The 26,282-nt window shown below is 45.5% G+C and overlaps 1 protein-coding gene across 3 annotated transcripts in view; it reads right to left on the bottom strand.

Annotated features, from left to right (window-relative positions):
• The window catches only part of PPM1H (protein phosphatase, Mg2+/Mn2+ dependent 1H), a 261,881-nt gene that overhangs the window by 50,343 nt on the left and 185,256 nt on the right, over positions 1-26,282 (bottom strand). For all 3 annotated transcript variants that reach the window (XM_043564781.1, XM_043564780.1, XM_043564783.1), the window contains exon 6: positions 19,748-19,866. In XM_043564781.1, the coding sequence (XP_043420716.1) occupies positions 19,748-19,866 (119 nt within the window). The remainder of the gene's footprint in view (positions 1-19,747; positions 19,867-26,282) is intronic.

Genomic DNA, 26,282 nt, shown 5'->3' on the forward strand with positions numbered 1-26,282 from the left:
TTTCAGAGTAACTCTTATTTTGAGTCAGTCCTTAATGAATATTTATGAGGCCAATTGACAGAAAGAAGAGAAAAAAAAGTCAAGGCTTAAAAAGGGCTGAATTAAAGGGCTTTCCCTAAGTGGAGGCAAGTTTCATTAAGCAAAGACGTTTCCATTAAACTTTTTTTTTTAAAGTAATGGTTTCCTCTGCAATGTTGATTTGGCAAAGCTGAAAAGACAAGGCACCACGGGTCCAGACCTACTGGAAAGAAAAGCACTACTAAGTCAGCTATACTTCAAGTGCAAGGAGTCCCTGCTGTAACAATATACCTCATACTGGTCCCTGGTCTCTGTCATGGAATTGACTGTTCTGGACAGTCACTGTCCTGGGAGCAGTGCAACAGGCAGCATCAGCCCATTCCATTGGAGAGCAGATCTGGGAAGTTCTTTCTTAAACCATCCAGTCAGCCACGGGTATATTTCTTTTTTTCTTTTTTAAATTTTTTTAATTTATTTTATTTTTATCTTTATTTTTTTATTTATTTTTGCGACAGAGAGAGACAGAGCATGAGCAGGGGAGGGGTAGAGAGAGAGGGAGACACAGAATCCGAAGCAGGTTCCAGGCTCTGAGCTGTCAGCACAGAGCCTGATGCGGGGCTCGAACCCACAGACTGTGAGATCATGACCTGAGCCGAAGTCGGATGCTTAACCGACTGAGCCACCCAGGCGCCCCATCTTTTCTTTTTTTTAATGTTAACTTATTTTGAGAGAGGGAGTGCAAGCAAGTGAGAGAGTGGGGGAGGGGCAGAGACAGGGAGAGAATTCCAAGCAGGATCAGCGCTATCAGCACTGAGCCTGACACGGGGCTTGATCTCATGAACCTTGAGATCAGGACCCAAGCCAAAATCAAGAGTCGGACGCTTAACCGACTGAGGCACCCAGGCGCCCCACCATTGGTGTATTTCAACGCCCCGTGACTCCTAAGGTAAGAGGGAGGCAGTGACTGCTCCCACCTCACTCACCCTTCCAGACCGAGGCCTGCTGCCACTGAGTCAGCCCCTCCACCTGCTCACACACCCCCAGCCTCGCCGTCAGGATGCTCTCCCATCCTCCCTGATGACTCCCCCCTAGGTTCACAGGTGGCTTCCCACTCTTTCCCCTGCTGTTATGCTCAGTAATTTTACATGTGTGAATGATCCTTCTGGAATCCTGGCTTCATAACTCCCAACCTACTTCCTGATGATCTTCCTTAAGGCTCCCCAGCACCAAGGACATCTTTCCTCAGAGACTCCCACTGTGAGCTATCTCTCCTCTCTCGCTGGGGCTCTCAGGCCACTTTGCATCCATGGTTCCGTCGCTCGACCCCCTGGCCATACGTGTTCATCGTCCAGCCTCCACCTTTTGACGGCTTTCCTTGCTGGCAGCCTAGAATTCCTCCCCCACCTGATCTTCTAGTAAGAGGCAAATACAACAGCAATGAATTGAGGGCTTTGTCTGTTGACATTCTGCCAAATACTGTCACCTCTCCCTTTCCAACAAACAGGTCCAGTACCTTCTCTTGCCCACGCAATTGCAATCCCCTCACCAGACCTCCCTGCAATTATCTAGGTAAGAGCAGACGGTGCCAGGATCAGGGTGATGGCGGCGAAGGTGCTGAAAAACCGCTCAGTTTTGTCCTTTATCTCTATTCTCAGAGCACCCAGAGTAATTATTTTAAAATGTCAGATAGCGTCATTACCCTGCTCAAACCCCCCAATGATTTACCCATCATACTCTAAATAAAAGCCAAGTAATGAAATGACCTTCTTTAACATTGCTCCCCTCCCCCAATTTTCTTATTCCCCTTCTCTGTTTTATTTTTGTTCTTGCCATCCACCCCCATCTAACACTTAAAAGTATTTTACTTCCTGATGTGTCTTTTCTCTACTGCTCCCCTGCACCCCCTTCCCCCATTAAGTTCTGTGCGGACAGAGGTGTTCATCTCACCACATGTGGCATCCCTGGTATTGGAGAGAGTGCCCGATGCATAACGAGTGCCCAGCAAATAGCTGACAAAGTGAGCAAATCAATGAATGCCATGTACCTCAGGCAGCGGCTTTACTCTGTTCTACACAGATTTACAAAACAAAAAACAAAGCGCTCTCTTGCTCTCCCGGACTGCTTCCCGGGTCTCAGGGGTGCAGTTTGCAGCTGATGCCTCACCCACAGGCACGTCCCTCGCCTGCCTCTGGTCTTAGCTGGCTGGGCGCTGCTCTGTGCATTCTCTGAACATCTGAACTCAAGAGGTCCCTGTACAGGCACACTGGTGTCCTCTCACCCTTCTGACGAGTAGCAACTACAGGACTCCTCCAGGGCGAACACATCTCGTCTCAGGGTCAGTTCTGTGATTTTTTTTATTTTTTTATTTTTTTTAAGAGAGAGAGAGAGAGGTTTGCTTGTATTTACAGACCGGCTGAGCAGCCTGCTAGCCAGTCTCCCACAACCACTTCTCTTTTTTCACGGACAGTCCTCACTCCTCAGCTTAAAATTCCCCATTGGCTTTCCATATAAAACGTAACTCAACGACAAGGCCCCGTGTGATCTGATCTTTGCACGCCGCTCTGACATCCGTTACCACGAAACTGTGCTCTCCTCATGCCATCTCTCTGGCTGGCTCTTGGACACGTCATGGGGGGTGAGGGGGGGCCTTGCTGTCCCCTCTGCCTGGGCCATTCTTCCCCCAGGTCCTCCCAGCCTTCTCTGAGCGCTCAAGCTGACCAGGCTTCAGCTCTTCATGGTGCTTACATAACACAATTTGAAACTACCTATTAAGTTTGTTTACTTGTTTACATCTCCCCCCACCCCTGTCCTGGAACATTAGCTCAATGAAGGCAGGCATTTTGGTCTTATTCACTGCTATTCCCTCCTGTGGACAACTGTGCAGGCACACTGTGCACGTAAAGTAGATACCAGCTAAGTGGATGAACAGATGGACGAATGCTCGTACTTTCTCCTTAGCACACATGCTTCCATCTAAAGACATAACCAAGTGTTGGCTTTCCCCATTCATTTTGCTTTAATGGTATGCTTTTTTATGGCCGAAATTCAGGGCTGAGTCCTTCCTATCAGTGATACCTTGGACTTCTTTTAACCTCTTTACATTAAAATTTTAGGTTCACCTTTATTACCAAAGTATATTCGTAAATAACAAAGTTATAAAAAAAATAGCACCCATGATCTTCTTGCCTATTGCCTTCTCCTCATAATTCCCAAGTTCTACCTCCAGAATGGTAGTCTTTCTCGTTATGTGGTTCTCTAGGGTATATAGTGTGACCTAGACATATTTCTCCCAGAATAACTTGAGGCAAGTCTCCCACTAAGAAAGTTCTTCTATGTCTTTGCCAGATTCCTGCATTCCCAGCCAGAGTCCCCATTTGGACATCTTAACCCACAGGCCAGGAACCCAAAGTTCACACTGTGGCATGGTCTACCTTGATCACTTCCCATGATCTTCTTTCTTTCCCAAATCAGGACTTCTAATTAGAAAGACAGAGAGAAATGCCACTCATGTCCCTAAGTCTTGATTCCCTCAGTGATACTTCAAAGTCATTTAAGAAGAACGTGACCCCTCCATGACTGCCTAATGCCGACGAACCACTCATATGATCCCAATGACACACACCAGTGAGTCACATTCTTCTAATAGTTGACCTCTCAGTGTGGCCCAGGATGCCTGTCCTCCCCTGGGAAGCTTTCTTCCTACATTCTCCTTTTCCTCTGCTATGGTATACTGTGGAACATCAGGCCCGGAGCCAGAGGTTTTGAAGTCACAGCGCAGTCCACAAGCGAACCAGTTGTGTGACCTTGGGAAAGTCCCTCAACCTCACTGAACATGCTTCTTCAGCTGGATTCCTCATGAGAAGCTTCAAGGATCAAATGCAAATATGTCTGACAAGTCCTTTGGGAAGGATAAGGTGCTATTTAACCAAATTGTGACCATCAAGGTCTTAGGAGCCCCATTCTTTTTTCACTGCAGATGTAGAGCATAGATAACTGGTGAGCAGAGGCAGGAATACAGCACATCCCCGCAGGAAAATGGCTTCTTGCTGAACGCCCAAGATACCCCAACTCATACTTTTTATATTGCTGCTAATGGTATCGAAGCATGAAGGACAGCACCTGTGCAACTTTAGTCAGGAAAGTCCATTTTTCTACTCTAAAGGGAAGAATCAAAGACTCAAAAAGATACCTCAGAGCTAATAATATGAAGGGGAAGCTTTTGGGTTGGTCTAAAACAGGCATTAAAGGAGAATTCTCCCTCAGCTAGAAGCTGAGTGCCCCTTCTGGGAGGAAGGTAAAAGCCACAGGAAGTCTCATTTTGCTCATAGCAGAAACCAGGTCTTAGACAGACAGGGGCGTACCGCATAGGGCCTGAGCAGGTGTAGATAGAGGCTGGTGGGCAGAAGTTTCTAGGTCTTTGGTTCCCACTCCCGCTTCCTACCATGAAATCTCAACACAGCTTGAATCCCAGGAGACTGGGATGAAACACCACCTGGGACTGGCTGGTCAGGAGTAGACGCATGACTGCAGCCCAAATGCCACTCATGGCTTTTAAGAGCTTGGCACCACCCCAACTCAGCAATTCACGGAATCCACAGAGGCTCTCCCCTGCCTCGCCTTTCTCCATACCCACCCTGCCCAGACCTTCCTGGAAAAAGCAACACAAAGTTGGCAGTCATGTCATACTTCCTTCTTCCTGCCAGCCATCTGTATTTCCACAGGCATCAAACCCAAAGCCACAGAGCAGTAAATGGAGGCTGCTTTCTGCTCCTTGAGGTGGCCCTTCAACGGGTAGGGCCCTCCTCACTGCACCAAAATCTACAAGTGCGTGCATTTCCTTTGAAGTAACACAAGAATATTTTGAATTTTATTAGATCTTACTCTTATTTTTTAATATCTTCTTTCAAGAGGCCTTTCTTTTCCTGGTTTCAAAGACTCATAGTTAAGAAATCCCCAGAAATTTCCTAAATTTGTCTTTGGATCAAATCTTAATATGCTGGGAAAATGTCACTGAACCATCACAGGGAGGGGGAATCTGAGCTAAGGCTAACGATATCAGGCTCAAACCAGAGTTCTGGAATAAGGATGAGAGGCAGCCGTTGTGGCCCCAGGGTGAGTTGGAAGAGGCTGAGAAAAGTCCCTCATCCAGCAGGTAGTTAGAGGGTTTAGAAGTATCCTTTAAGATATTTCTAGGCAAAGCCAACGTTTCTGCCACAGCTTGCCATTATATAGCAGGCTTTAGTTTTTTGTAAATCTAAATTTGGGGGGATGGGGTCATATTTTGATGCCTTGGGTCCCTGGATTCTTTGCTAGGAGTTATTGTCGAGGGGTATCTTGATTGCATGATTCCTGGGAAAGCTCCCTGTGGGGCCAAAGCTCTACAAACAAATGCTAACTTGTTTTCTCCTTTGATCCTCAGGGCATCATTTAAATTACTTGAGGCCTGTAGGCCCTGAGCTGTATACAGGCTGATGTTCTTGTGCTAATACCGTACAGTCTGGATTCAGGCTCAAACAGTATGCTGTAAAAGTGTGATTAGCATCGGGTGATAAAATTTGGGGGTGCAATGCTGCCTAACTTGTGTATGTCTGTCTCTGAGAGAAACAAATGAAAGGGAGAACCTTCTGGCTCTCCCTCCAGAAAGCCTTTCTCCATAATGGGGCCCAAGCTCTGTTCCCTGACATTGTGGATGCCCTTGAGGAAATCCTCTGATTAACAGGGCTGACCCACAAGCCCTGGGAAAATGCCTACCTTGCCCCTTCTTACCACCAGCATGCCTGAACCAGATCCTGCCTGGAGTTCTGGGAGCGGTAATCGTTCTTCTAATTTGGCCTAAAGACTCCTCTTCCTAAACTGGGCCTGTGGGTGATAGCATGAGGCATCAGAGCTCGCTTTCACTGCACTGGCCCATGTTCTTGGGGAGAGTCCACTGGCTTAGGGCAGATCCTGATAACCCGGTGTATACACAAACACATTTGGAAAGCGATATTTACCCTTACCATGTGCTACACACTGAGATGTCCTTTACTCCCTACACCGGCTAATTTGTTTAAAATGTTCATCTCCATACACTAAATTGCTTTCACAACCCACTAACGGGTCCCTATCCACAGTTGAAAATTTGGGTAAAGAACCTGATCCTAGTAGCTCCAAATCAGGAGCTCAGGTTTGGACCAGATGAGAGCCACAGGTTCTACTAGGACCATTCATAAATATTTACTAGCACAGGTGCTGGGAATGTGGAGTTAAATAATATAAAGGCCATCCCTTAACTCATAGGCCCAAGGTTAGCAGTGGAAAAGGATTCACACAAAAGAAAATGCTTTGAATCAGTCTTTTGAAAATGTGATTTGTCACATGTGTATGCAAAACAGAACCAATCATATTTCAGGATAAAACATTCTGCAGGACTTTTAGGGAGATTTCAGATTTTGAAGCTATTTTTGATTCAGTACCCACTTGGTGTGCATTAGCACGTGGTGAGGAGAGCTTCATATTCTAATCAATAACATTTAGATCTCCCACAGGTATGAATCACAGATCCTTATTTTATGAGCACACAAATATGGAATGATTTCTGCTTTCTCAGGGACCGTTTATTCTGCGACAAACATGAATTTCATTGACATTGGCCTTTATACTGTATGAAACCAAGTCAATATATACAAATCAGGAGACAACCAAAATTGACCCCATAGCCAGGAATGGTGGGGAGACAATAACAAATATATTGTTCCCTACAAAGAGGGTTTTACTGCAGAGGCCAGTTCCTTGAGCTGATCTTGTAGCCCTGACTCATAAAGCTTCTCTCTCTTTGGACATATTGATATTTATACACAGGAGCACCAAGTTCTACGGTGCCCCTTGGGGAAGGCCTTTGTGCACTGGGACTCCACTCTATGCTACAGCATTTCAGTATTTCCATTCGTGTGTCTTTGAACTGGTAAATATCACCTGGGGCAGAGCTCAAGTATCTCAAAGTAGGCATCAAACCTTTTTCAAGTCTTCTGCTTTATCCGAAAAAGCAAGAATTTTTGCATAATAATCATATACATAACATTTATTTCCACACACAAAAATATCCTCCCCTACCCCCAAAATCTTCAGTTGAAACCCAGTCTTCTGGGATCTTCTGTTGATCCTAACATTACTCAAGCCTTAAGATAAGAAGCACAGGCCTGGGCAATGGCTGCTGATCTTTACCAGTGGGAAGAACACAGCACACTCCTGTATCAAGGTGGCCCCACTGTTTTAGACAATGGATGGTACAGGCAACAACTGTTAACTCCTGCTGCCACCTCAGCTGTAACACTCACAGAGTTCCAACACACCCCCCACTCACTGTACGCTCGCTTTCTTCTGGGGACTGTTCAAAGCACTTGGGTTTTTAAAGCATGTAATTCTTTTTCTTTTTAATTTTTTTAATGTTTGTTTATTTCTGAGGGGGAGAGAGAGAGAGTGCGAGCACGCACAAGCAGGGTAGGGGCAGACAGAGAGGGAGACACAGAATCCAAAGCAGCTGTCCGCACAGAGCCTGACGCGGGGCTCAAACACACGAACTGTGAGATCATGACCTGAGCTGAAGTTGGACGCTTAGTCGACTGAGACACCCAGGTGTCCAAAAAAATATATAATTCTTAGAACAACTTTGCGGGATAGATATTAACATTAACCCAAATAAGAAAATGGAGGTCACACCACTAGGAAATAGAGGTCAGGCTCGCTTCCAGGCTCACCCCAAAGTGCATTGTGCTCTCAGCCATGGTTCTCTGACATCTTTGAGGAGCTATGAATCTATGTAAATACCATAAAATGTCATGATTTCCAACAAGATTGCTTAATTACTAATCATCATCAGGGTAAATCATACAATTTTTTAAAAGTTTTTATTTATTCATTTTAAGTAATCTCTACACCCAAAAGGGGGCTCAAACTCAGGACCCCAAGATCAAGAGTCAAAACACTCTTCCGACTGAGCCAGCCAGATGCCCTTCATACAAATTTTCTAAAAGCCTAGTCCCCAGGTTTAGAAGTTTAAACATACCACCTTCTTAGGCTTTTTCTTCTCTTGCCAATAGGGTGGATATTCAAGATCACTGTAAAATTAAATTTAACCTGAGGTCTGGCTTTCAAATTGTTTTGCTGATAGTAAGTTGCACTCTTTAAACCCTCACACGTACATGCCCAGTTTTTCACAGGGTGATCCAAGACCATTTGAAAGGATTAGGCAAATCTGGGGAGGGAGTATCATTTACTTGGGATGAAGAGGAATGAGAAACCAGCAAGTTAGATGCCCTGGGAGCACCATCTCCTAACTACTCTAAGTATTTATACTGTGCCTGGGGCCTGGACTATGCAAGTTATGACCATAACATCAATAAGGGAGGAAAAGAATCAGCTCAACTCTGACCCACTGTAGGCATCAAAGCGCTTGATATCACCTTTCATTTTTCACGGACAGTCCAGTCCATGACGCTTCCTGAACACGCTCCTTGGCCCACACAGGTGGACAAAGAAGTTCCTGAACAACAGCAGGAAGAAAGCCAGGGGTGAGGGGTCACAAATCTGGTAAAGAGTCCAGGCTGCCCAGGGTTCTGTAACCAATCATTTCTGCAAGCTGCGGCTCATAACTACAAGAAGAATCTGGGGCTGCCCAAAGCCACTGTTTAAGGACGTCCAGGAATCACCTGAGAGGTTTTAAAAAAATAGAGATTCTGAGACCTCAGGGATTCTGGAATGTTTTTAATAATCATTCCAGATGAAAAAGCTTCGCTGTGGGGAAATAATCCTCTTCCACTTTTGGTATGGGTTTGTCCTATACTTGGCTATAAGCACCATGAGGGCGAAGATTGTTTTAATCTGCTTTGTATCTACAGTGCCCGACACAACACCCATGCCACTGAATGAGGAATGGCCAAAACTGATCACGTCCCAGAGATGAAGCCCTGCGCTCTCTCCTTTAAGTTCCTGAGCACAGTGGATTGCATTTGATTTAACCTGGGTAACCGACAAAGCTGATTTAATCCTCATAGAAGCTGAACCTAGAATTGGTAGAGCATTATGGCTTTTACCAGAGCAACAAGGTGAAAAAGCAAATGTATTATCAGCATTTATAGTTCTTATAGAAAGATGTATGTTTGGATCTTGAGCAAGGGACCGACAAACCTTACCCTGGCCCCGAATAAGTCTTTGATTTACTTATCTAAAGGTAAGACGAACATGGAGGTAGGATGAAATCATTGAGAGTTCGGAGTGGTCATTGTCCAACTCTGCTATGTGGATTCCTGGGTTAAGTCCAGAACCTAGGGGCTTTAAACTAGCACCTCAGCTGCATCTGATGAAGATATCCCCGAGCCACAGGGGGTTAGCACCTTCATGGGGCTGTCAGCTTGAAGCCAGCAACACTGACTCCCTGTTATGAAACCTTGTGTGCAGGTAAGGGTGGCAGGGAAAAGAAAAAACTTTATCAAGCTCTGCTTAAGAGTGAAATTTTGTAACTGGAGGAATATAGGCTGGGCACAGGAAAATGTTTCCTTGGCAGGGTGGTTAAGTACCTGGAAATTTGGTGGAGTGTTGTAGCACTCACTTCTCTGGAATTTCCTTAAAAACAGGATCTTATAAATAGGCTGAGGATTGGACCATATGTCTTTCTAAATATACCATCAGCTCCATATTTCTGCCGTGCTGTGTGTCATTTTCATACTTTACAGAGGTGCAGAGCTCTTATAGTTGAGAAAATAAGATGTTAGTTCTTGCCACCCTTAGCACCGCATTCAAAGTTTCACATGAGCTGACCTGAACCTACTTACCTAGATTGCTGGGTTACTGGACTAACCACCACTGCCCCGCACCCTCTCGATTGCTTCTACGTGCCACTTATGTTAGGCCACCACCAGCAATGTTCTCTAGCTGATACATACCAATATAAGTACACACAGAGGTTGAAACTCTTCTGTACTGCTTGGCAAATAATGACTGTCCCAAGCCCCCAGGTGCCCTTGTCTGGTATTCTGGACCCTCCCCTGGAATCTCCACAGTGTGGTAAATAAAGAGTTAATGCAAAGGGTACCTGGGTGGCTCGGTCAGTTTTTAAGTATCTGACTCTTGATTTTGGCTCAGGTCATGATCTCATGGTTCCTGAGATCGAGTCCCAGGTCGGGCTCTGCACTGACAGCACGGAACCTGCTTGGGAGTCTCCCTCCCCCTCTCTCTCTCTCTTTCTCTCAAAATAAATAAATAAAACTTAAAAAAAAAAAAAGTTAATGCCTGGCACAGCAGGGGCTTCTAGGACCCACATGGAGCCTATTCTTCCATGCTGACTATTGAAACTATTTTGAATATTACCTCTGGCTTCTATATTCCCAAAACCCACATCTTATTTTAGCTGTGGGCTTCCACTTGTATTGTGCCCTCCATACAGAATGTCTTTCCCTTTGTCCCTCAACCCTCTTAAAACTCCTCTCCTTTTTCAGACTGTTGATTCAAACACAGCCTTCTCCACTAAGTCTTTCCCAGCCCCAGTTCGCCCTCTTAAAAACCACCACTGCCTCTAACACAGCCACGAGTGTTTCTTTAAACCCCCTTTTTATAAATAAGCTCTACATTCTGTCTTGCTCTATTTATACACAATTCCAAAAGATCTAATTCCCTCACTCCTGAGAATTTAATGGATTTATAGGTAAAATGGTGTTGTTCAATAAATTTCCAGAAAGCCAGTCCCTTAGTCAGCTGGTATCCCCATGAAGTGACACAGTCCTATGTGACAAGATCCTACATGAGGGCTACTGAGGGGCGTGGTATGCCAGCACCGTGGGTACAGTACAGCTCAGGAGGGCTGCAATGGCACCTTAAAAAGTCCAGCATCCAGGACTAAAAAAACAAAACAAAACAAAAAAACAACAGTAGAGTCAACGTATGGACCAGAAAAACCCATAAAAACAAACAAAACGACCTACAAACAAACAAAACACCCTATCTGTCAGCACTCAGGGATAGAGCGGATTCCTACTTATACTGAGGGAGCCTCTGCCCACAGATAACACCCCCCCTTATTCGTGATCATCCGGCACAACAGCTGTGGGACAGACCTGCCAGGTAGAAGTGTAGCCAGCACACTTGACCTTCCTTCAGTCTCTTCTTTCTCTGAACTGCCTCCCATTACCGCAAGAAACCAGCAACTCAACACCTATTGGATTGTGAACCTTCTGAGGCAAGGATCAGACCTTGCCGACCATCTCACTCTCCATAATATCTAATGATTATATTATTGGGCACACAGAGCACTTATTGTATGCCAGACTTTGTTGAATGCACACGACCACACTAGCTCTTGACGTCCTATTATTAGGTACCATCATCAACCCCTTTTACATGTGGGAAAACCAAGGTGACATGTATGTCCAAGCTGCACCTGGGGACTGGCCCAGTCAGAAAGTCTGGCTCCACATCCCTGTTCGTAACTACTGCTCAGTGCCTAATATACAGCAAGTATACAATAAAGGCTTGCTAAGTATAAAGACACGTGCCTCCCTGCCCTGGGGGTGGGGCTTGGTTAAAAGGACACTGGCTATTTTAACCGGAATTTATGCAAGCATTTGACATCGTAAAGCTTCCCCAGAGGACCTGGAGCTAAGTCCCCACCACACATGTACCGCATAGCCCCAGACAATGGTCACCGGGGAAAAGCAGGGACCAGACTCTGCTTAGGAGCCTATCAGTGGGTATAGACATGCTATGGCTGTTCAAAGGGTCTCGGGGGAAAGAAAAGCTTGGAAGTACTTTGGCCACTTTAGGAACGAGAAATTTACTCCTATCATGGGAGCAAAAGGTGTGTGTGCGTGGATGATCAATAGGGAGCAAGCCAGCTGGACATCTCTTTCCTTTCCGCTTCCTGTGGCCTGACAATGCCTGTCTGTCTTGGCTTCCAATCATTTGTAAAATGCCTCATAGCTTCCTCTGGCCATAGGGGCAGAAAGGCGGGGAGGGGGGTGGGGAGCAAGGAGTCATTTATCACTGTCAGGAGATGTGCTGCACACAGCAGGGCAGGCTTTCTTCCCTGCTGCTCCTGAAGCCAGAGCTGCAAATCCCGAAAAGACGCAGAACATGCACACGGCAAATAACCATTGGCTCTGGAAGCCCCGAGAAAGGCCACTCCCCGTGTGAGGCTGACCCACTCGGACTTTGGCTCTAGGCTGCACCGGAACTTGGAACGCAAGGACTTTCCGGGCGCCTATTCCCTGCCCCAGCCAATGCCCATCCTGGACAATTTATAGGGTTAAAATTCTCTGAAATTCAAGCCCCTCCTTCCTCTGCAAAGTCAGATTTCCACATTGCTGCCAAGGTGGCCCCTAATCATTAAGTTATGAGAATACAAGTTGCTAGGAGGAAATTAATACCAGGTTTAACTAGGGGAAGTCCTGCTTTCTTGTGAAGTAATTATAAAATTAAAATGTGATATTTCTCTGGTGGGTTTAAAAAGTCTCCCCGTGAGATCTGTGGCACAACAGTAGTGTCAGGATTGGCACCAAGACGGGACTGAGAAAACCCTTTGGTGCTCCAACGATGCTTGCTAGTCAAGAGACACCTGCAGGTAGGTTTCCAAAGATTGGGTTAAAAGTAATTAAAAACAAAAAGAGGGAAAGGACAGGGTTTGAAATTTCCAATTACTCTTTAAAACTCAAGAGTCAAGCTGTTACAGAAAACGCAGGCTTTCCAAGTAAGATTAATAATGCTAAGCTAATTAGACCCACAGGCATGGCCAACATATAAATTCAGGCCCAAAAGAGGGACACTGTCCCTTTAAAAACTGCCTGGGGATCAGTGGAAAAGCTAATGAGGACTGTCAGTTGGGGCTGCTTTAATAGGTGGTCCTCCCGAGGATAAAGCCTGGGGTTTTGGTAACAGGGCTTCTGTGCTTGATTCAATAAATCAATTTATATTATATGCGGGTGCAGCTCTGGAGTTGGCTTCATAAAGCATTCTGTGGCATTTCTCAATCTGCTTTTCCACTTCGCTGTCAGCCTGCCTGAATGTGCTGTCAGAGGGCACTGAAAAGAGCAGTGAAGAATAAGACAGAAGCCATATCTACAATAGTTGTAAAACTCGACCCAGTAGCTCCAGACCATGCTTGAGGCTGCCTCCAGTGAGTTTCTCTCCAGAAAATGTTTGGATTATCTATTGGTAAGAAGCCCAATGCTGTGGTGCTGTGGCTCTCATCCCTGAGTTGGGTTCCAGGCTGCAGATGGAGAATTAAAGTTCACCCCAAACAGCATGCAAAGGGTTGGAAGTGAAGTTGCTTTTTAATCAGCTCCTCAGGGTCTGAAATACTCCCCAAGAAGTAAAAGGAGAAGAGAAACAAAAGCACCAGGCCAGCAGGCAATGGGCAGAGGCAGGGCAAGGGAGGTAGGGCAAAGGACATGGTTCTTCCTTCTGGCTGACCAACAGGCTTGCCAAGTAGTGACCGCTGGAGATGAGCTGTCCCTAAACACAATGACTGATGCCTCTGAACATCTACAAAGTGGAGTGACGCCCATCCGCCAGCCAACTCAGAGGCTAGCAGGAGTGAGTCCAGAAGCCATAGAATGTGGCCATGCCATTTCACTTGCTTACCCTGTCTGTGCTCAGCTGTCTTTTTTTTTTTTTTTAAACTCTCTGCCATTGGGATGTTCAGTTACTGCTCCTTGTATGTCCTCCACCTCAGCTAGACCCATGCTCTTATGTTACCCAGACTGCAGGGTCATCCAGTACAACTTTTTGTGGTGATGGCCATGTTCCGTATCTGTGCACTGTCCAGTTCAGGAGCCACTAGCCACATCTGGCTACTGAGCAATTGACATGTGGCTAGTGCGACCTGGGAAAGAAAATTTTCATCTTATTTAATTTTAACTAATATAAATTTAAATGGCCACATGTGGCTAGTGGCTACTGTGCTAGAGAGCACTCAGAATAAAAAAAATATTTCCTTTGCCTTAATAAAAGCAATGAGTACTAAAAGGAGAAAATGGTGGCTGACCCCACTCTGCCCCCAGTGGAAAAATCCCGGATTGTAAAGGAAATTCAGCGGAGGAAAATGACCCTGATGAGTCATCAAGTTAGAATCATAAAGAGTTAAGGGCTGCTAGAGATTAAAATGAAAGGTTGTGGGGCGCCTGGGTGGCTGAGTCGGTTAAGCGTCCGACTTCAGCTCAGGTCACGATCTCGCGGTGCGTGAGTTCGAGCCCCGCGTCCGGCTCTGGGCTGATGGCTCAGAGCCTGGAGCCTGCTTCTGATTCTGTGTCTCCCTCTCTCTCTGCCCCTCCCCCGTTCATGCTCTGTCTCAAAAATAAATAAAGGTTAAAATGAAAGGTTGCCATCGCTGGAATATTTCTAATGGAACTGGTCTTTTCCAGAAACTCTGAAAAGCAGAGCAAAGTCCATTCCCCGCCAGACACAGAGGTTGGCAGCAAGGGGCAAAGGAAGCATTTTACAAATGAGAGACCCAGGTCCAAGATTTGCCCAAGGCTCCAGAGTCTTGGCAGAGCAAGCTCCAGAGCCCATGGAGCCTATCTCCCAAAGCCATAAACTCTGTACTAAGCCAGGCCATCTCAAGTTACGGGTCCAGCCTTCCTCGGAAATAAGACCATCATAAATGTTGGAAAGGCTTTGCTTAAGGAAAGAATTCTGGTATACTTTACTCATAACTAGAACCATCTGGAAGCAATCTCACATTCACACGATGGACTTCTCTTCCTCTTTAGCCCTTGCTCTCTCTACAAATCCCATCAGGCCAGGAACAGCTGCTGGAGGGCCTGGCTGGACTCCACGGGTAGAGCTACAAACCCCCTTCCACATGGATGTCCTCCTGGGCCCCTGGCTTGCTCGTTCCCCCGTGTGCCCGGACACAGTGCACGATGAACACCCATCCCACGTGAGAAAGCTAAATCACCAGCAGGCCCAGGAGCAGGGACCTGGTGCCACAAAGGCAGCTGTGAGAAACCGTTGTTTCAACTTGGTAACACAGACACTTGCCAGCAAATTACAGCCTGAGATGGCTCAGAGGGCTGCGGGTTGAAACACAGAGCTCACACTGCCAGCTATGTGCATCATGCAACAGCAGCTCGACACAAAGGGCTGGGGAGGAGGGGCGCTGGCCTGTACTGGGGCAAGGCCGGGATCCTGGCACCAAGACCAATGACACCAGGCACAGAAGGTGAGGGCTGGGCCGCGTCAGGGACCGACTCAGTGCTGGGGGTGCTGTGAAGAAAATGCCTTTGTAAATCCAACTACTGGGCAAGCGATCTCTGAGGCGGGGGAAGGGGCGGTGGGGGAGCCAGGGAAGAGACCGGTTTCATTATGAAGGTCCTGGTGACAATAACCTTTTGTCCTCTATACAATCTGGGCCTGCCAAGCTGCTCCACAGTCTCTGAGAAAGCACGAGGGTGGGAGAGAAAGGCTCCCTGTCAGGAGGCCACAAACTCATCCCTGATGATGAGACAAGGCTCCCCCGCCCCGCCCCGCCCCCCCCCCCCCCCCCCCCCCCCAGAGCAGACATCCTCTCCCACACCTTCCTCCCCACTGCAGACACACCACGGAGGGCTGGCATGAGGCTGCTCTAAGACGAGAGCAAACAATTTTCCTCAGCACAGGAGACCTGGTTCTCTGAGGATCCTCCCACCATCCGCACCCCCAAATCACACGCAGACTCTTAGTGACGAGTGTGAAGCAGCCCAGTTTAATTTGGCTGGCAGTCTAGCAGGTCAGACTGGGAACCAGAAAAGTTAGTACCTCAGCCGGTCCTGAAATGCTTCACCCCGTCCTCTTGTTTAGAGGACTGCCACGGAGACACTGATCCTGGTGGACAGGACCCCCCCTTGCTCCCCTGCTTCACTTCACGTCATGGCTCAAAACTGAGTAATTATGTCTAATCTTACCCTGAAGAAAAATGGACCGTTGCATTGTATCACAAAGAGCTCTGGGCCTCAGAAACCTGGGATCTAGGCCTTACTCTGACACTTCTGCGTCCGTAGAAGCTGAGCAAACCACCTAATTCCTCTCTGTCTCAATCTGCTCAACCACAAAATGGGAACAAGGAAGAGGAGTCCTTCAGCGTTGGGCAGCTGGCATGGTAAACAGCGTGTGCCCTGCAGTGATGCTGTCTGGGTTCACGTCCTAGCTGCTCCCACTTACTATTATGTAACCTTGAAACTCAGCCTCTGTGCCTCAGTTTCCTCATCACAGTTCACGGGACTGTGAAATAGAAGGCATCAAGTCAAGCTCTCATCACAACGCCCGGCCCTTAGCTCTTCCAGTCACTGTCAGGTAGGCCCACTGCCATCGTGCTGAGTGGAGGCATGCAGGGCCCATTTCCACCACAACTAAGTATTTGCTATAAGAATTAAAGGGCTTTGACTTAAGTGAACTCGTGATTCGTAGAAGTGTTCCAGAAGAACAGATTCACAGGCCAGGGCTAACTCTGAAGCCAAGAAACATAAAGGGACACGGTAAGGACCTGTCTCCTTGAGCATGACACATTCCAAACACTTACCAGACCACCTTCAACCAATTCCAACAACTTGGTAGTCACTGAAGGCATCTGTGGGAAAAGAGCCACAGGCCTTCATCTCCCCTTCTACAGAATTGATTTGCCAGGTCTTCTCTTTCTAGAGACAATTCAGAAAGGTAGCAAAAGGTGATCCCATGGTTTTTTTTCAAGTCCTAAACAATAACTGCTAGACACGAGGTTTCTCACGAGAGGTTACAACATTTAAAAAAGGAATTCAGGGGTGCCTGGGTGGCTCAGTCGGTTGAGTGTCTGACTTCAGCTCAGGTCATGATCTCGCGGTCCGTGGGTTCGAGCCCCGCATCAGGCTCTGTGCTGACAGCTCAGAGCCTGGAGCCTGCTTCGGATTCTGTGTCCCTCTCTTGCTCTGCTCCTCCCCCGCTCATGCTCTGTCTCTCTCTCTCAAGAATAAAGAAAACATTTAAAAAAAAAAAAAGGAATTCATTCAAGTTTATATAGGCAGTGGTCTAACTGGGTCTCTAACTCCCCCACTTACTCCAACAAAGATATAAAGAACTCTCCTTTTCCTGAAGCATCAATTTCAAGTCAAAAGAACAGGTAGAAAATACACAAAGGTGTACATCAATCTCTGCTCACAGGCAAAGCTGCAGCCAATAGCCACACAGGGAACCGTGCTGAAACAAATCAGCAAATCATGTCTGACTGAAGCCATTCTCAGTCTTGGCTCCTCAATTATTTGGTACCTTCTGTGAAGTTCCATACATTAAATACAGCCTGTTTATGGACCACTTATTTTCTTAGGATCATGCTAATTAATACCGTGTGTGTGTGTGTGTGTGTGTGTGTGTGTGTGTGTGTACAGAGAAAGCAAGGGACTGAGTGTGGGTGTGTGAAGTTGGATGTAATCTAGTCCCTGAACATATCCACATTTTAAAAACTATAAAATGGGGGTAATCTTTAGCCACTTGTTTTCCAAGTGTGTTTTGACTGCTTAGATCTTGTTTGCCTTTCTGGCATAGAAAGAACACACAGACAGCCTTGCCTCAAGCTTAACGTATCTCAGATACAAACAAGCTCCTTATTCCCACCCTTCCCACCTGCCATCCATAACTACCTGGTCCTCAACTGCCATCAGTCACACCCTTTCCTGAAATCCAATACCCACTGGCTAATCACTGGGTGTCAGGCACCAGGAGAGGCACTGCCCCCTCCTGGAGAATTGCAGACTAGTCGAAAGGACATAAACAGGTGGTTGGAACGATTAATGACTTACCCCTTACAGTTATCCCTTGGCCCAAATCATCTAGCTTGTTGTTCATTTCCTTCCTTCTCTGTTTTCTGCTTCCATCCCTCCATTTGACCCTTGACCCTCACATACATATTTCTATGCTGGGTATTTTCCCCCCCCCCCTGGGTACCTAAACTTGCTTTCTCTTGCCAGTTTCCTTCAAACTCCTTAGGACTGCCATCCCAAAACCATGCTTTCCTCATTCGTTCTCCTTCTCAGAGACAAAGCAGCACCACCCACAGCCTCCCACAGTAAATGTATGTCTCTGCGTGGCTTCCCGCATCCTTGATTATGTTCCCTTGATACTGACTCGGTCTGATTTCCCATAGACCGTCTCTTTATTTTTGGCCATGTTCCTTACTGTCTCTCAGGTCCACTCTTTTTGTTTATGCATTTGCAATCATGGGGATTTCTGACCTGGGACACCGTTCCCTCCATTGTTCCAAATCCTGCAAAACTTAGACCAAACCCGACCGTGCTTTTCTAAACTATGGTAGCCCTCACCTTTAACTGCTCTGTGAGGAGCGCTGATTTTGCTGGTCGGATAAAAATGAACTTGTAAAGAAAACCCAGTTGGGGTAGGGTAAGGATTCGAGGGCACCAAAACTCCAGAGCCTCAGAGCTGCAAATCGGGTGAACCCTTTCTGCCAAGTCCGTTCATGTTTTAGAATAGTTTAAGCTTTATGGGTCATACAGTCTCTGTTCCAGCTACTCAACCACCTTGTTGTAGAGTGAAGGTAGCCAAAGATCAAATGTATACAAACGAATGTGGCTGTACTCAAAACAAAACAAAAAAATATTTACAGAAAGGTGTGTGGGTGGAATCTGGCTTCTGGGTCATAGTTTGCTGACCCTGCTTTATAAGAAGAGTGGATAGTAGGGAAAATCTTCTCTTTTAGATGATAGGGGATAAATTGAAGTGCCTTAGATCAGCCCCTTCTTTTCCCTAGGCAGCTCAACTCTTCCCTTAACACAGTGTGTATTCTAGTAGATTTCTAGCCTAGAAGTCACTACCATGAGACTTTGGGCTGTAATCACGTGTGACAGCTATTTTGGTCAACGTGAGAAGAGATAATGGCACCCACTTCTATGCCTATGTTGGCAAGCAAAGAGTCCACTGTCTCACCCTCCTGCTCTCCTCCAGGCTGGCAGGAGGCTCCCTGGCCAGTACCTCAGGGCTAACAGCAAATCTTCACCCCCACTACTATGGGCCAGGCCCTGTGCTCTCTTATTTAGTCCTCATGTCAATCCTATGGTGTATACGTACTTTATATCCTATCTGTCTTTCATATGGAAGAAACAGGTGAGGTCTTAGTCACTGTTAGCCACTGATCCACCAGAAGTGATCTTGGTGCTGACATAGGTGTGTTGTGGGAGGAAGACGCCCCTTGCCAAGATTCTTAGCGCAATGTAAATGTGAAAAAATAATGAAGATGGCTCATTACCTCTAGTCCTTACAGCAACCCCTTCAAAGAGCCCATTTTTTTCACTTTATCCATAGAAAGTTAGGCTCATAGGGGTTAAGTACTTTACCTAACTTTGCCTCTTTAGAAAGCTCAGAGTTCAGATTCAAATCCAGGCCAGTTTGGCTCAATTAACTGTTAGCCTGTTCCTTCGAGCCCCTGACCTAAAAAAAAACCAACTTAAATGTGTTTTCAAGCCTCAAAAACGCTTGTGCATGTGAAGTGAGGAATTATGTCAGCTTCGTGGGGTCTCGTGTCCCCAGGGAGGATGTCAGGGAAGTACAGAGGCAGACCAACACCGCGATTTAAGAACTGGTGCCCAGGCGAAAAGAGCAGAAGCAACGTCCCCAGTCCTTTGCCACCAACCCAGGTCTCTGGCCGCACTACCTGATCCAAACTGCGTGAGTGGGTTTTTATGACAGTGATGATTCCTTCACACATACTGTGGCAGTGCTGAGGCAGAGGGAGGCATGTTCTTACCAGCCTGTCATATTAAAGTCCCTGTAGAGCATCTTCTTTCCAAGTTCCTTTCTCTGTACTCTCCTTGGAAACTCCAAATGTGTGAATTCGTTTCCCAGCAAGTGAGGCTGCATGAATGCCTAATAGCAAAAGAAATAAAAAGAAAAAATACTCACATATTTAGGAGAAAAAATAAGACTCAATAATGTTTTGTAAATCAAGACATATTTCAAAAACCAGAAAACTGTTCTATTTTAAGGGGAAAAAATAGGTGTATTCAACAAATAGAATAAACATTTCCATTCTATAAGAATATCAGCGAATAAAAAGTCACTAACTGAACTTATAAAGGGATATAACTTTTTAATTTGACATGATAAATTAATTGTAATCAGAGACATGGATTGCTAAAGTCAAGAGGAAAAGAAACGGAGTTTCTCCAAAAGTTCATTTAATTCAAATCCAAGATCTTTTCATTTTCTTGAACAGCATGTTGATGCAACGTGATAGCTCTCCCCCACTCTGCTTGGCTTTCTCTGCTCCTCTCCTGCTCACACTCTTGGCGATCATGGCCTTGCCTTTGAAACCTACATGTGAATCTCCACATTGACACAATGGCCCAAGAGAGCAGGTTGGGGCTGGATACACCAGACAGGAACTTTCTGTTGGACTCCCTCCATTTTGCTCTGCAGTAATTTGATCATGTAATTGGAAGACTATTCCAGAGCAGATGGCTTCCTCCCCTCCCCCAAATCTCTGTTCACACTACAAAAGTCTTGAGCAAACAGCCACTTAGGGAATTGCTTTGAAACAACAAACAGTCTCATTGTCACATTCAAAATTCAAATCCGCTATCCAAGAGATGAAATGCTCAAGTATTAATTTCCCCGCTCGAAGGCCACACATACTAAAAGCAAACTTGCACGGAAGCTTCCTTGTACCAAGCTGTACGCCCACTTACTAGCAGTGTGCTGGAATGGATCCTTTTTCTCCCTCCCTTCATTATTTTCTTAATTTTTAAAAAATTTTTGGCAGGGAAGAGTAGGCAGAGCAAATCATGACCTGGCACTGTAGAAAAGCAAGGGATCCCTGCCACAGGACAGATGGCCATGTCCTCAGTCTCCTGGAAACAGGCATCTCCTACAGCCTCTTTCCCAAGATCTGACACCAGCAGATCTCCCGCTGATTCTCATGGTAGTTTGGAGGTTTAGTTGGACATCGGTCATCCTAAGCTAAGTATATCAGGAGTCAAAGGACACAAGCTGAACTGTCACTGGGTTGGCTAGATTCGGCCAGATAATAGAACTCTGAGCAGGCTTGGAGACACGGCAGGGCAGTACTGAGAAGGTGAACTGTCTTTACTGTCTTCTGTAGCCCCCAAATTTCCCAGGTCTGACAGGAATTCTGGAACATTCTTAGGGGCTCTGAAACCTCTGCTAGGGATGAGGGTTGGGCTGCTGATGAGTATCAAGGACGCTTAAACACTGACCTTTACAGAGAGGTTCTCTGGGAAGGAAGGAAGGGAGTACTTAATAGGGCAGGTCAGTGGTGTGGGCTTTGGGTGAGGTGAACTTGGGTTTGAATCTAAGTTCTGCGTGTATAAGCTGTGTAATTTTAGTTGGTGATTTAGCCTCTGGAGCTTCAGTTTCTCAATCTGAGATTAATTATGTATTTACCTCACACTTTTAATAATTAAATGAATGCACTTATCGTAGTTGTCTCGGCTCATAAAAAATTATTATATCCATCTAATGATTACCGATATCTATTACATCCTTGGCACTACAGAATGTGCTTTGTGACCTCTCGCATCACACTGCCAACAACCTTACAAGGTGGAACTGGATACACAATCTGTAGGGTCCAGTGCAAAATGAAAATATGGAGACTGTGTTCAAAACTAAGAATTTCTGTGTTCAAAACTAAGAATAACCACGTACAGAGCCCTGTGCAGCCGCAGGAGTCACACACCCAGGAAGCCAGCTGTACTGACCGAAGGAGCAGAGGCATAATTAGTCCATGAATAGCAACACCCACTATGTACCTGTTATCATCTCCTAGAGCTTTGGGACTCTATACCCCACTCCCCAAGCTGGCCTAGCCTGGCTGGCAACCTGACTTAGGTTTAAGAAAGTGCCTGCCACTTACATGCCTTCTTTACATGCCTGCCATGTACCAGGCACTTGATATGCTTGTCACAACCTCAACAATCCTATAAAGCACATGTCATAGACTTAATTTACAAATGAGGAGACTAAGGCCCAAAGAACTTAAGACACCTAGCCCAAGGTCATCATCCAGGGCTGGGTGGTCTCAGAGCCGAAGCCTAATAACATGTCCACAAACACCCATCCCAACCCTTGAAACTGCACACATTTACAAAAAAATTAAAAAAAAAAAAAAAGTGGGCAAAAGGACCAAGGGCCCTGGACCATGCAAAGTCTAAATGGTCAATAGGTACCTGTGAGGATCCAGTTAACAAAAAATTACAGATCTGCACCCAATTTGGCCACAAGAATCCTCCTGAAGAAGCTAAAAGAAATCCTTTAATAATATGAGGGACTAAATAAATTAGTTAAAAAATCTATACAAAGGAATTCTATGGTGTCATTTACAATGATACTACAGCAAATATGTAACGACATGGAAAGAAAGGACAGACAGACGTAAAAACACAGGTTATCAAACAACGTATGTGAGTGCGTGTGCGTGTAGGTGTATGAGCTCATGTAAGTTGTGTCATATACACACAGATCTAGATACAAGGCATATAGGTACATACAAATAAATGTGTGTGAAGAAATATCGGTAAATGCCCCACATACATTTCATTAACAAATAGGTTAGGATCCAAAGGCCATATTTCTAAGTCCATTTCTTCACAGACCCAAGTGCCTCAGAGATCAATGTGCAGTGTTCCAGGCACCTGGCCTCGTTCCCAGGAGAGTGAGTGGCCCTCTGATGGTGCTTTCCCTGGGTACCCTCATACCCTTTTTGCCAGTACACGTTTGTCTGGACAGTTGTGAGGGAAGATCTGCAAAGTAGCCAGGATCTCCTGAGCAGCTCACTCTCTGCAGTGGTCACCTCACCTCTCCCTCTGAAGATGAGCAGGCTCTAAGTGGGCCTTAAAGCCCATGTTCCTGTGACATTTGTATCCCCTTCACTTGCAGGGGCTTTCAGGGTCTCAAACTGCTTGCTTTCTCCCCATTATAGCAATAGGCTATGGTGTTTCATCAGTTCTAAGATGCCCTTTTCAAATGAGTTATTATTTTATTACCTCTAAGAAACGAGGGGAAGCTGCCAACGAAACTAAGTGCAATACTTTCTTACCACTTTGAAATTTTATTTTATTCTTTTTGAAAGGGCTCCTTTGGACTTAGACAAATTTTTACATATCCCTCTGGGGTATATTTAAGAAGATTACCTAGGTGAAATATATTGGATAAAGTTTTCCAAAATGTCTTCACATGGAGAATTCCACTGCTCATCAGTTTTCAACTCTGAATCATTAACGGTCACGATTTCCCAGGCAATAGTGGCCTGTGTTCCAAGGGACCGTTGGCGATGCAACATTTCTTAAATAATTCACCCTAGAACTAGGAGCCTCAGAACCAGGGGTGCAAAGTTCTTAAGTCAGCTCTGCAATTATCCAGAGCCAGCTAACTTCTGACTCCCACTTCTGGAATGTGGCTGAACAAGTCAGATTCACACCCCCAAGCCCCTCTGCAAATCCACAAAGGCTTTAAGAGTGCTTCATTTTTGCCTTCAGGGTTTTCTTCTAAGCTGCCAGCCGCCCATCCTGCAAGTTTGGTGCTGTTCTTTTGATGTTTACACATGCCCAGGAGAGGACACCTGTGTCATGCCTGCCACTTGGCTGACAGCAACAATCAGTGGTAAAATATCTCAACTTCAGATACGTCAAAGGGTGAAAACAAAAGCACCTGAGCTCTGAAGAAATACTGCAATATTCATCCTCCACTGATACGTCACACCCTTAAATTTCTCTACTTTTATGGCCATTTTTCTTCCTCTACCTGACACAGCACATTTCGTATGATGCAAGATATTTTCTGTCACGATTTTGCTCACCACAGAATTCACCTGTATTCCATGTGTACCGATGACATATTTTTACTACTTTTAAAAATCGCCATGTCCTAATAGTAGACCCTCTTCTTACCAGCACTTTCAATACTCACTATTGTCCTATTTGTCAGACCCGATGGAGGTCCTGGTGTTAAAGAAAAAACAACTCAAAAACTAAGTACAAATAGAGCAAACAGGTGGTTAATTAATGAAAAATGAGATGCTAAAATACAGTGGGACACATACCTGTTGGTTTTCAGAGGAAAACCTACTTCTCTGCTCATTTGTGTGTCTTTTTCTGCAATGATGGTGGAAGTTTTCAGATTTCATCTTAGGTGGGCTGTTATATGGAAATACCACAGACGGGGAGAGGTATGAACAGCAAACACTTAGGTCTCACTGTCCTGGAGGCCAGGAAGTCCAAGATCAAGATGCCAGCAGATTCTCTGCCTGGCTTACAGAGTGCCCCCTCTTACTGCACCTCATACAGGCTTTCCTCTGTCTCTTGGGGGGAGAAATCAAGCTCTCCGAGGTCTATTCTTATCAAGACATTAGTCCCATCTGATGAAGGCCCCACTCTTAGGGCCTCATTTAACCTTGTTTCTAAAAAGTTCCTATTTCCAAATTTGGCATACATGGGGGGTAGGGCTTCAACAGAAGGGTTTTTTTTTTTGTGGGGGGGGGGGTGTTGGGGAGGATACCAGTGCAAACACTCAGTCCGTAACATGGTCTTCTAGGTATACATGTTTATAGAAGTACATATGCTCAGCCATCTAAATATTGTAAAATGTTATCTGATGGTTTCCTTTTTGACTTACCTCTATTTGTGATTATTTCTACTACTGAATGGGTATTGTTTTTGTTTGAAAAAACTAAAAAAATTTTTTTGAAAACTGTTTTTATTTTTATTTAAGTTTTTATTTTAATTCCAACAGAGTTAAAATGCAGTATTATATTAGTTTCAGGTGTACGATATAGTGATTCAACAATTCTATACATTACTTAGTGCTCATCCTGGTAAGTGAACTCTTAATTCCCCTCACCTACTTCACCCATCCCCCTACACACCTCCCCTCTGGTGACCCTCTGTTTGTTCTCTATAGTTAAGGATTTGTTTCTTGGTTTGTTTCTCTGTTTTTTTGTTGTTGTTGTTTTTTGTTTGCTTGTTTGTTTTTTGAGACAGAGAAAGCATGAGCGGGGGAGGGGCAGAGAGAGGGATGAGAGAATCCCAAATAGCCTCTATGCTGACAGTGGAGGCTTGAACTCACAAACTGTGAGATCATGACCTGAGCCAAAATCAAGAGTCGGATGCTTAAAAGACTGACTCACCCAGGTGCCCCCACTTTTTATTTTTATTTTAGTGAGACAGAGTGCGTGCAAGCAAGGGAGGGGGGAGGGGCGAGGAGGGAGGGAGGAAGGGAGAGAAAGAGAATCTTAAGCAGGCTCCACGCTCAGCATGGAGCCCAACGTGGGGCTCAATCCCATGACCCTGGGATCATGACCTGAGCCAAAATCAAGAGTCGGACACTTAACCGAATGAGCCACCTAGGCACCCCTCTTTTTCCTATGCTCCTTTGCTTCTTAAATTCTATACATGAGTGAAACCATATGTTATTTATCTTTCTCTGACTTATTTTGCTTAGCATAATACTCTCTAGCTCCACCCAAGTCATTGGAAATGGCAAGATTTCATTCTTTTTCATGGCTGGATAATATTCCAGTGTGTGTGTGTGTGTGTGTGTGTGTGTGTGTGTGTACACACGCACACATGCAGGTACATGTGTTTATCACATCTTCTTTATTCATTCATCTATTGATGGACACTTGGGTTGCTTCCATAATATGGCTACTATAAATAATGCCACCATAAACATTGAAATGCATATATATTCCTCTGAATTAGTGTCCTTGTATTGTTTGGGTAAATACCCAGTAGTATGATTACTGAATCACAGGGGAGTTCTATTTTCAACTTTTTGAGGAGCCTCCATGCTGTTTTCCAGAGTGGCTGCACCAGTTTGCATTCGCACCAACAGTGGAAGAGTATTCCTCTTTTTCCACATCCTCACCAACACTTGTTCCTTCCGTTGTTGATTTTGGCCATTGTGACAGGTGTGAGGTGGTATCTCATTGTGGTTTTGATTTGCATTTCCCTGATGATCAGTGATACTGAGCATCTTTTCATGTGTCTGTTGGCCAGCACAGAGACATTTTATTCTCAGAAGCAGAGTGGGCCACAACTTGGCAACTCAGAAACAACTTCTCAGAGGCTGTGCAGCATTCAGGTAACACGACTGGTTAGGGTTACTTCATTAGAGCTGGCCTGCCCTGCCAGAAGCAGTGCTCACATCAGCGTTCTGGAACCTTGAGCGTCGAAAGTGATTTTATGCTAAATTCAATGTAAGCAACACACCCAAAATTTAAAGACTGTAAAATCTGAGTGTAAGAATTTGTTAGGCTCCTCTCAGCA

The sequence above is a fragment of the Prionailurus bengalensis genome, chromosome B4 (genome assembly GCF_016509475.1).
Source record: "Prionailurus bengalensis isolate Pbe53 chromosome B4, Fcat_Pben_1.1_paternal_pri, whole genome shotgun sequence".
Lineage (NCBI taxonomy): Eukaryota > Metazoa > Chordata > Mammalia > Carnivora > Felidae > Prionailurus > Prionailurus bengalensis.